The 12,247-nt window shown below is 38.1% G+C and overlaps 1 protein-coding gene across 1 annotated transcript; it reads left to right on the top strand.

Annotated features, from left to right (window-relative positions):
• The first annotated feature begins 3,095 nt into the window (after positions 1-3,095).
• Positions 3,096-7,537, top strand: LOC115685717 (abscisic acid 8'-hydroxylase 4). The gene is made up of 10 exons (XM_056305035.1): positions 3,096-3,182; positions 3,225-3,480; positions 3,596-3,920; positions 4,288-4,437; positions 4,947-5,207; positions 5,655-5,744; positions 5,880-5,958; positions 6,064-6,170; positions 6,654-6,772; positions 6,918-7,537. Exons 2-10 carry the CDS (start codon positions 3,272-3,274, stop codon positions 7,036-7,038), a joined length of 1,461 nt encoding a protein of 486 aa, XP_056161010.1. The 5' UTR covers positions 3,096-3,182; positions 3,225-3,271; the 3' UTR covers positions 7,039-7,537.
• Positions 7,538-12,247: the final 4,710 nt, after the last annotated feature.

Below are 12,247 nucleotides of genomic sequence, written 5' to 3' on the forward strand. Positions count from 1 at the left end.
GGATGGTGGAGGACCCATTGGATAGAGCTCGGAGGTTCCGAGATGGTTTGAAGCCGGACCTTCGCAGCCAAATGATTTCACTGAATTTGAGGGATTATAATGAGATCTATGAGCGGGCTCAAGCGATTGAGCGTGACTTAGCGGATAGAGCCACTGCTTCTGGATTGAGATACGCTCTGGCTAGGGACAATCGTAATCTCGGGAAGAGACCGATGTCGGGGAATCAGCGTTTTATTCCTTCCTTTAAGAGAAACATCGGAAAGCCGAACCGTTATCAGGGTGCGGTGTGTCAGTTGTGTGGTGGACGACATGGGACTGGACCTTGTCCGAGTAGGAGTATTATATGCTATAGATGTGGCGGAGTGGGCCACCAAGTGAGGAATTGTCCCAATAACAGACAAGCTAGGTCGTCTGTGCTACCGCAACCGCCCCGAATTGGAAATCAAGTTGGAACTCCCTTACCAACGAACCAGAACAGACCACCGGCTCAAGGACGAGTGTATGCGATGGCTAGAAGGGAAGCTGAGAATGCGCCAGGCGTGGTCACAGGTATGGTCTCTCTCTGTGATTATGCTGCATATGCTTTATTCGATCCGGGGGCGTCACATTCGTTTGTGTCAGAACAGTTTGTTAAATTGACTGGTATGGAACCACAATTGCTTGACATTGTGTTATGTGTTACCACCCCATTGAATGATAAGGTGCTAATCTCGTTAGGGTGCCCGAATTGCAAGATTGTGATTGGTGATAGGGAGGAAAGGATAGATCTAGCGGTTTTAGTTATGTTTGATTTCGATGTGATTGTGGGTATGAATTGGTTAGTTAAGCAGAGGGCTGTTATGGATTGTAGTAGCAAAGTGATCCAATTTAATCCAGTAGGACATCCTAGATTCGAATTTGTAGGAAATCGAGGAGGAACCTCGATTCCCTAGATTTCGTCACTGGAAGAGACCAAGTTGTTGGACGAAGGGTGTCAAGGATTTTTAGCGGCAGTGGTTGATTCCACCATTGAGGAACCAAGGTTAGAGGACATAGCCGTGGTGTGCAACTTTCCCGATGTCTTTCCTTAGGAATTGTTGGGATTGCCACCTGAAAGAGAAGTGGAGTTTGTAATCGAGTTGGCCCCTGGGACTGAGCCAATCTCGAAGGCACCTTATAGAATGTCGTTGTCGGAGTTAAAGGAGTTAAAGGTGCAAATGCAGGAATTATTAGACAGAGGATTCATCCGTCCAAGTGCGTCTCCATGGGGAGCGCCAGTCTTATTTGTGAGGAAGAAGGATGGGTCACTAAGATTATGTATTGATTACCGGCAGTTAAATCAAGTGACGATTAAAAATAAATATCCCTTGCCGAGGATAGATGACCTGTTTGACCAGTTACAAGGGGCTTCGGTATTTTCTAAAATTGACTTAAGGACGGGATACCATCAATTGAGGATTAGGAAGGAGGACATACCGAAAACGGCATTCAGGACGAGATATGGATACTATGAATTTACGGTAATGCTGTTTGGGTTGACAAATGCCCCTGCTGCATTTATAGACTTAATGAATCGGGTGTTTAAGGAGTTTTTAGATCAATTTGTCATAGTCTTCATAGACGACATATTGGTGTACTTGAAGAGCCCGGAGGCGCATGAGTTTCATCTGAGTAAAGTTTTGCAGACTTTAAGAGAGAACGCACTGTATGCTCTGTTTAGTAAGTGCGAGTTCTGGCTCAATCGAGTATCATTTCTTGGACACGTGATCTCTGGGGGAGGAATCTCAGTAGATCCAACAAAGATTGAAGCTGTAATGAAGTGGCCGAGACCAACGACGGTAACAGAAGTTCGAAGCTTTTTGGGTTTGGCAGGATATTACTGACGCTTCGTGGAAGGGTTTTCGGCAATAGCAACACCGTTGACATATTTGTTTAAAAAGGAAACAAGGTTTGAATGGACCGACAAATGTGAAAGGAGCTTTCAAGAATTAAAACATAGATTGACGACGGCACCGGTGTTAACTATTCCATCAGGACCCGGAGGATATGAAATTTATAGCGACGCGTCGTTAAAAGGACTGGGGTGTGTACTCATGCAAAATGGACGAGTAGTGGCCTACGCATCAAGTCAGTTAAGACCGCATGAGTTGAACTACCCGACGCATGATTTGGAATTAGCCGCTATAGTATTCGCCCTTAAGATTTGGCGACATTATCTATGCGGAGAGAAATTCATATATATACAGATTATCAGAGCCTCAAATATCTGTTTTCTCAAAAGGCGTTAAATATGAGGCAGCGTCGTTGGATGGAATTGCTGAAAGATTATGATTGTGATATTTTGTATCATCCCGGAAAGGCTAACCGGATAGCGGATGCATTGAGTCGGAAGTCAAGCATCGCACACTTGATGGTCAAGGAATGGACCTTGTTGGAAAAAGTGCGAGACTCGAAATTTAGATTTGAAGTAAGTCAAGTCTCGAGTTTGCTAGCCACGCTAAGGATTGAACTAGAAATCCAGACTAAGATTAAAGCTTTATAATCTACGGATGAAGAAATTCAGAAGATTCTGGTGATGGATGTTACTAAGATTAAAGCTTTCTAGGATATGAAAGTTAGGGACGATAACAAATCCATCCCCAAAAAAAAATTTTAATTTAAAAAAAAACTTAATTTTTAGGTTCAGTCTAAATTTGCTCCGAACTTTTCTTTATCTAAAGAAAAAAACCCATTATTTTGTTGATGTGGATTTGTTATCGACGCTTGGGACTGGATCACGGGGTACATTTTTGAAAATAAATTAAATTTTGGTGATTTTTTTTATACAAAACAAAATTCGGGGCAAATTTGGGACTGGACTTAAAGTTTGGATTTTTTTCTAAGACAAAAAAAAGTTCGGGACAAATTTGGGATTGGAACTAAAGTTTGAGGTTTTTTTTAAGATAACAAAAAGTTCTGGGTAGATTTGGGACTTGACCTAAAATTGGGGTTTTTTCCGGAATTAGGCCAGCAAAACTAAGAACAATCCCTTCACAACATTTGGCGAATCTCCTTCAAAAGCAAATTATCCACTCCCACTCTCCACTTCATTTCTCATAGCCCAAAAACACTCTTCTCCAACTCCTTTATAAATTTGAACATCTCTTCCTCGCATAACCCTCTTCAACTCAGGAACACTCGATTCATCCTATCTTTTATAACTCAGAGAGAGAGAGAGAGAGAGAGAGAGAGAGAGAGAGAGAGAGAGAGAGAGAGAGAGAGAGAGAGAGAGAGTTTTACCGACTACACTTGCATGGAGATTATTATTTCCATCCTACCATACTTATTTCTTCTTCTCTCAGCACTCATTCTCTCATACCCACTAAAGCTAAAGAGGCAAAAGAAGCAGCTCAAAAGAATTGCTAAGCTACCTCCAGGTTCAATGGGTTGGCCTTTTATTGGAGAGACAATCCAACTCTATTCTCAAGACCCAAACATCTTCTTTGCAACAAAGCAGAAGAGGTTTAAACTCAGGCTTTCTTTCTTTTTCATTTTTGAATTCCTATTTTTCAGAATCCTTAAGAAACCATTAGAGAGATTATACAAAACTGAATTGATTTGGCCTCACATCTCACAGATATGGAGAAATATTCAAGACCCACATATTGGGTTGTCCCTGCGTTATGCTGGCGAGCCCAGAAGCGGCTAGGTTCGTGCTGGTGACTCATGCTCACTTGTTCAAGCCAACCTATCCCAAGAGCAAAGAAAAGATGATTGGGCCCAACGCTTTGTTCTTTCACCAAGGGGAGTACCACACGCGCATTCGAAAGCTGGTCCAGAGCTCGTTGTACCCAGAAGCAATCCGAAAGAAAGTCGCCAACATTGAGGCAGTAGCTGTTTCGGCATTGAAGTCTTGGGCCGGTGATCGGAAAGTGATCAACACCTTTCATGAAATGAAGAAGGTTTGAGTTTGTTTCCTTTTCTCTTTATTTCCCCTATCTCCCTCCCCCTCCCCCCCCCCCCCCACCACACAGGTTAGTTTAGACTTGTAGGATCTGAACATGTTTGGCTGTGTGATGTGCTTGTTTTCCCTTCTTTGGCTTATGTGCGTAGCATCAAGCCCAGTACTTTCTTTTCTTTTTTTGTCTTTTTATTTCTGTTCATTTAATAGATTACTTTTTGAGCTCATTTTTTATGGATTTATTTATTTTATATTCGTGAATTTCTTAAGTACTAGGTTTCTCCATTTTATCGTCACTACGTACATGCTTGCTTTGTCTTATTTTCGGATGTAAAGAGAATTACTTATTGACAAAAGTATATACGCAGTTCTCCTTCGAAGTTGGAGTTTTATCCATCTTTGGACACTTGGATGAGTATTACAAGCAAAAGCTGAAGGAGAACTATTGCATAGTGGAAAAGGGTTACAATTCTTTTCCCACAAAAATACCAGGAACCGCACATCACAAGGCCCTCTTGGTAAGCAATAATTCCTTCTTATACAGTCCTATGATGGCATGATATCTACCTTACTGTACTTTCAATTATTTTCCCATTTGTCTCTACCTATTTTCATAAAGCTAGGAGCACAAGTAGTACCTACCACTCTATTTCTTTCAATTTGGGGAATTCGGGTTTTCGTTAGATTTAGACAAATATGCTATCGACCTATTGAAACCGTTTGGTTGAAAAAATTTTCCACGGGAAAAATATGGACGAAAGGACTATTAATCTACTGTGCAGGCAGTGGAAAAGTACGCTTCTACCACACGCCTCACAATAAATGCGCGCACTTGCACGAAAACAGGACCAAATCACTACTCAATTAGCACTGCTAGTGCAGAAAATGCATGTAGTTGCACAACATCTGCGTTCGCTCCATAAATTCGTGCATATACAAAAGAAGAAAAGCCCCAAACGCTTCTCGTCGTGAAGGGGCCTTTTCCTCGTCAACTTATCAACTCCACACTTTTTGTTGCATTTTGCAGGCAAGAAAGAGGCTCGGGGAGATATTGGGGGAGATCATAAGGGAGAGGAAGGAGAAGAGGATAGTGGACAAGGACATGTTGGGCCAATTCATGAGCTTTGAGCTCGAGGACGACGAAGACCATGGTCGTTTGAGGGAGGACAAGGTGGTGGCCGATAATGTGGTCGGAGTGTTGTTCGCTGCGCAGGACACGACGGCCAGTGTGTTGACATGGATCCTCAAGTACCTCCATGATGACCCGAGGCTTCTGGAGGCTGTCAAGGTACGTATCTCCATGTGATGCTGTGACCACTTTTCCATCGGTGTGGGGCTTGTCTGCGGGCCCAGTTGGAATCGTAGTCTTTGATTTGAAAAGATGTTTGTTCTAGTCAGTTAGTGATTGTTTGGTATGTGATCTTGCATAGTGAATCCTTATTCTGTATGCAGTTAGTGTTAGTAGGTTAAATACCGCAAATTTTAATGTACGTGTACGATAAATATGCATTAGAACATAATTGATACCCTTAAAGGATATTCATCTTGCACACCCTATGTAGTTATAGGGTTGCCCTCCTAGAATTATGTCGTTTATGGATACCATTTTGAGAATTAGAGTCGAAAGTCTCGATCTCAAATGCATATAACTAAGTTCGGGATTTGATTAAATTTTCACTAATGTTATTAAGGAAAGGATGGCCCTCTAAGACAATTTTAACCCCTTTTTCAACAGGCAGAGCAAATGGCAATATTCAAGATGAATGGTGGAGGAAAGAGACCCTTGACATGGGCACAGACTAAGAATATGCCACTCACTTACAAGGTATGCACTGCTCAGATTCCTGAATCATTCCTATATTTCCACATATAGAATATTACTTACTAGCTTGTTTAATCATCATTATTTTCATTTTCGATTTAGTCGTTTGCTTTTGCTTATATGCTTTGGTGGAATCAGGTGGTACTGGAGAGTTTGAGGATCGCAAGCATCATATCTTTCACATTTAGGGAGGCAGTGGTTGATGTGGAATATAAAGGTAACAGAATTAAATTACAAGATATGGTCATTATCTACCAAGAATTTATGAGAATCTCTCTCTCTCTCTCTCTCTCTAAGCATGGTTCAATGCCATGCATTGCAGGATATCTGATTCCAAAGGGTTGGAAAGTGATGCCACTTTTCAGGAACATTCATCACAATCCTGAATTTTTCCCTGATCCACATATCTTCGATCCCTCTAGATTTGAGGTATGTATGTATGCATGTGTGTATGTATATACATAAAGCGAAATCAGGGTAGAGGATGAGCTATACCTAACTTGATGATTTTTTTTTAGTATTATTAAATAAGTAATATAGGAGGATGAAATTTTCTTGCAAAAGCTGATAAAATTAAGATAAAACTCCATTATTCTTTACACTACAAATTCAATTCCATTTTATTACCCTTATAGAAAGAGTAAACGCGCATCTACTTAAGGTTAACACTTGTATTTGCCGATGAAGCATGAACGAAAGTCAACTCTAACTTAAGTAGGCTCCGAATTTCACTAATCTGATCAATCATGCGAGTCATTTTCGCACTACTAGACTGAACATACAACCCTAATCAAATAACATCTTGATGACTAAACTAAGGGAACAAAAAATTGTCTTAGAAACCCTAATTTTACTTTTGTCAAAAGCTAATTCAAGAGTTTCCATTTATTTTGTGGTTGTGGGTGGATGCAGGTAGCTCCAAAACCCAATACATTCATGCCATTTGGCAGTGGAGTCCACTCTTGCCCAGGAAACGAACTCGCCAAGCTAGAGATACTCATATTGATCCATCATCTCATAACCAAATTCAGGTACTATAAACATTAAATTAATAATATTTATTTCTGGGTTTTTTTCCCAAAATCAAGAATTATTTCTTTTATACCTTCTTTTGACATCTATCTGCATATCATTGGTCTCTCTTTAATTAAATTATTTATTTATATTTTTTTGCAGGTGGGAAATCGTGGGTACTCAAAGTGGGATTCAGTATGGTCCATTCCCAGTCCCCCAACATGGACTCCCAATAAGAATATGGAAAGATTCGAGCAGTGAAGTACAAGATGGGTGCCCTTAATTGGAACATATATAGCCTACCGCCACTTTTCACTTGTCTGAACCATAATAAGTTCTTTCCTAACGAGTCCAATTTCCAATTATGAAAATCCACCCAACTTTTTTCCCGGGTGTCTAAAAAATTAAGAATTTTAAAGAATTATCGCAAGTCCGTATTACCCTAATGTAGCCAACTTAGCCGGTTAGCATCTGTCGGCTTATTTCCTTACTAATTCCGACATGTAGTATGTAGCCAATGTAATGTAAAGTTCAATCGAGTGGAACCTTTGGTTTCGCAACTAGAATCTTGGTCTCAAGTTTTTCCTTGTCAAATCTTGGTTAGTATTTCTTGCTCCATATCAAAAGCAAAGTATCAAGAAAGGAGAAACGCTAAAAGGGCAATCCTGTACTTATGGTTGGAGACTAAAGAGAGAGGAACCTTTTGATTCACTTCTTAATTTCAGCTCTTATTAATCTAACGTACACTGCTGCTCGAATCAATTAAACTTCCCATTTCACGATTTTCATGTTTTCTCACGACTCAAACAGCCTCCGACTGACATCCTTGTTGCCTCCGATCCCCATCTCTCTCCCTCTCTCTCTCTCTCTCTCTCTCTCTCTCTCTCTGTGGAAACTGCGCGTCACCATCGTGCATGCAAACTCTAGGTCTAGTCGGTCTCCATAATAACATCTTGTCAACTGACCGGAAGGACTATATTTAAATTTCGTGCAAAAGCTTAGAAGTAATTTTGTAAAATTAAAAAATTGGAAACTGAATTGATATTTATATAATAGATTGGGGATTGATTTAACAATTTTTCAAAAAATTTGGAGTTTTCTAGCCGGTGACAGAGCCTCCCAGTAAACAAAGGTACGCCCACTTCACGAAACAGATACACAAATCTATATATATGATCAAAGTTCACATCTTCTTTTCCATGGATTGTCTGCTATAATCCCATTGAATTACGGGAACATTGGAGGGGACATCTGCCAGGTGTCGTCGAATCTCACTTGGGCGGGTGCTGATTCGGTTCACATGGGGGGGGGGGGGGGGGGGGGGAGTTGGGTGGTAGGGGGGGCGGCTTGGGGGTGTCACTAGGAATGGCCATGGATGAGAAACGTGGTAGGGGGGGCGGCTTGGGGGTGTCACTAGGAATGGCCATGGATGAGAAACGTGTCGAACGACATATGATTGAAACATGAAGAAGAAGAGACCAGTAGGACTGTCCTTAGCTCGGAGGGCATGTCCAAAATGGCAAATTGAAAAAATTGAAGCCAAAGTGGCTTTGTCGGTGGTCCCACAAGTGTTTTTTTTAATATAATTTTATTTATATATTTCTTCATTTTCTCTTTTTTTGTTACAGAAATTATGTGATTTTGGGGGCGGTTGTGCAGAATTTATTTCTTTTCCGGAGACTTCCAACACTAGTAGTTTTCAGCTCCTGCTCGTGCTCTTACGAAATTCAGGAAGTCCCACTCTTCAAGGAAAAGAAAAGGTCGGCACACATCCAATTTCCGACCATGAATGGGACGATTCCATCGACAGTACATGGGGGGTCTCGAGACTTGATGCAGAGTTTTCAATGTCCAATCAAGACAGAAGTATGGAGCAAGATAGGTTTAGTATCAAGACCAGATCAGATAGCAAGTTTAGGTATGAGAAGCTAGAGAAATAAAGAAAAGAGACGGAAAATAGGAAAATGACATTATAAGTGCCATAATTTTGGTACAACGCTTATTTTGGTGTCAAAAATTTTCATCGAATCACTTGAGTGCCAAATAAAATAAAATAAAACAATCACTTAAGTACCTCCAATAATAAATTCTGACAAAAAGTCCCACTTGACTTTAATAATAAAATGTTTATTCAAACATGGCTTATATATATATATATATATATATATATATATATATATATATATATATATATATATATATATTCAAACATGGCTTTCATAACCATGTTTATTCAAACATGGTTATGAAAGAGATTTGGTCCTTCACCACTGCAGCTTCAGGAATTTTGTAATTTATATTCAACTTATTCCCGGATGCTGATTTGAGGGACTGGGAAGTTTTCTCAAAATATTTGATCGGTATAAGGCCTTCTTTTATGCAATTAAGGTCTGCACCTGTATCAAAAAGGACTGTTGTTTTCAAAACAAATTCATTTTGAACTTTTATAGAAATATTGATAATCCATTTTCTAGTGGTTATTTCAGAAAGCATCAAAAGGAAGTTTGTATCAGAAGAAGAAGGGAGTTGAGGAACATCATTTTCTTCGAAATCTTCTCCTTTTTGTTTCCCTTTTAAATTTTTCATTTTAATATCTAAAATGTCCTTTTGCATAATTATCTGAGTAGCTTTGAGATCTTGTATTTCTTGCTTTTGTTTATTGATCTCGTGAGTAAGATCACTTATAGAAATGTGTTTAAAACTCGCTTTCCTAGCTTTGCTAAGAATGGTAGAAATATTATAAGGATTATCGGATTGAATAACTGGTTTAGAAACTGGCTTGGGACTTTGGAAATTATTCAAATATTTTATTTTCGTTTCGGGATTAGTGATCTGGTCAATTGTTTGCAAAAGAATTTCTTCTTCTTTTGTCAAAACGTTTATTTCAAAACTGGTGGCTTCTTCATCTTCACTTTCTGAAGTCGATGATGAAGAGGTTTCCAAATCACAAACTTGTAATCATTTTTCAAAACTAGATTCATAAGAAGAACTACTATCAATCTCAGCCATTAATTGGTTGAGTTGATTAATAGTCTCTTCATCCAGATCTAACTCATTAACTTTTTTACTGACTTTACAAAATCGAGAAGTGTGGCCTTTTTTACCACAGTTATAGCAAGTGATGTTTTTAAAATTCCTTTTTGGTTTTTTGGTTTTATCAAAACTATCATTTTCTTTTCTTTTAGAAAACTTTTTATCGAATTCCTTTTATAAGGTTTTTTATAAGATTTCTTTTGATCTTTTTGTTTAGAAAGACATTTTCCTGAACACTTAGCTTTATCAAAGGATTCAAAAGATGGATCATATTGGGCACAAAAATCTCCTAATCCTTTTTTGGAAAGTTTTTGTTCCTTTTTGATCTGTTTTTTAAGACGAATGTTGGTACACAATTGTGTTCCTATCTTATAAACATAAGAGGTTAATTTATCATAAGAAAGATGGTCATATGGAATTTGATTTCCATATTCTTCTCTTATCTTATTGCGAACTTGTTCTCCTATGAGTTTTGGTAAACCAGCAAGAAATTTTTCTTTCCAAAAGGGTTGGTTACAATCCGTTCTTTGGAAAACTCTTTGTAGAAATATTTCTTTATATTCTCGGAATTCTCCTAAAGATCTGCATTTCATATTGGATAAAAGATCTTGGTTTTTATCAAGAATATGAGAAGAATCTCCTAGAAAATGTTGGGATAGAGAATATTAAAGTATTAACAGCATCTTGGATGGGTTGGTCATTTTCATCAATTATACTTTAGCCAAAAGGGTCAAGTTTATAGGCATTTAAAATCTGGGATCTTTGCTCATCATTCAGGTAGTTATCCCACCATCCTTTGAGCTGGCCTGTAAATCCGGCTATTAAAAGATATGCAACTGAATGGTCAGAAGTATCTGGAATGGTTTTATAAGTATTTGCAAGCATAACCATTTGGGTTAAAATATTTATAAGGTTTTGCTCAGAAACACCATCTATATTCCATTCATAAATTGCATTAGAAGAATATTTGTTTTGGACTTTTGAAAAAGTTTCTTCTGTGAGGATATCAGGAGGAGTGGCACGAGAATAATATAATTTTTGGGGATCCTTCCAAGTGATACGATTTACCTCAGGAATGGATTCAGTATCGGATTTATCTAAAAGATTGATCTGATTAGAAGGTTCAGAACGATCAGGAGTGTCCTTGACACTCAGGTTCTGTATTAAAGGAGTATCTAGAATCAAAGGATTTTTAGGAATTAAGACTGCTTTTCCTTTGAGGAGTTTCCTCCTGTCTTCTAAAGCTTTAGTAAATTCAAGACTAGGATTTTTTGGAATTACAAAATGTTTAAAGAGAGGTGGTTTTAAATCCTTTTTAGAGTTTAGTATTGAAGAGGATGGAAAACTGTTTTGAACATAAGTTTCTATTCTGTCTAATTGTTTTCCTATAGTATGAAGATGCTGATTTGAAAAATTATTTTGTTCAACAATTTTTTTAATTCCTATGCCATCTATTTCAGAAGCTGTTTTAAAAGGAGAAGCTACTATTTCAGTTTCTCGGTGTTCAAATTTTATTTTTCTAAGAGGAGGATGATTAGATTCGACAATTTGGCCATCGTCTAATCTCCATTTATAAACTGATCTAAAACAAGAATCTATTTTTCTTGTAGAAATTCATTTTCAAACCAATCAAAGAAGAATACTTGGACTTCATGTTGATACATGTAATCATAATATTCTTTTTTGATTTTAAGTGCTTGTTTTTTAAAATTCGCAAAGAACCATTCTCTGATTTGTTTGTTCTCAGAAGAATTGAATTCTTGATTTAAAAATATTTTATCAGGTTCAAAAACTGATTCCAAAACATTGATTTCAGGATCCTCCATTTTGGAAGGAGTTGGATCAGGGAAATCAGGAGTATGTTGGTAAGTTGGTCTGGAAATTCCTGACCTGCTATCAATTCCGCTGATGTTTGGAAGAGGGGGAGCACTTGCAGTTACTTTCTTAGGATTATTCAAAGGGATATTAGGAATAGTATCTACTGATCTTCGAGAAGAAGTGGAATGCCAAGAAGGAATTGATCTAATGTCACAAGACCTCCTAGGAATATCAACAGATCTTCTGGAAAATTGAATAGTTACTCTTCCTTCAGGGTGTTGAATAATATTGGTCGGATTAGAATTTTGAACGATTTGCTGGGGAATTCTGTTTTCTAATTCCCATTGATCAGGAAGGGTTATTTGATTCCAAGGAATGGTCCTAGGAATGGTAATATTTGCTTTAGAAATATCTGTTTGTAAAAGAAGGGTTTTTCTATTGGAATTTAATTTGAAAGCTTTGCTACCAAAAGCAGAATTCATTATCTTGTAATAAACTCTGTAGATAAGGGCTATAGGAATAGAACCTTCGGCTATGGAATAATTATGAATTTTTATTTGAAGAGTCAAAGATTTTAAAATATTTTTGTCTTTAAGAGAAATAGTGAGACCAGGATGACTATCAAAATGAATTGGTCCACT

Source organism: Syzygium oleosum, unplaced genomic scaffold, assembly GCF_021117445.2.
Source record: "Syzygium oleosum isolate NSW1041296 unplaced genomic scaffold, Sole_v2.1 Sole_v2.34, whole genome shotgun sequence".
In the NCBI taxonomy this organism is placed as follows: Eukaryota; Viridiplantae; Streptophyta; class Magnoliopsida; order Myrtales; family Myrtaceae; genus Syzygium; species Syzygium oleosum.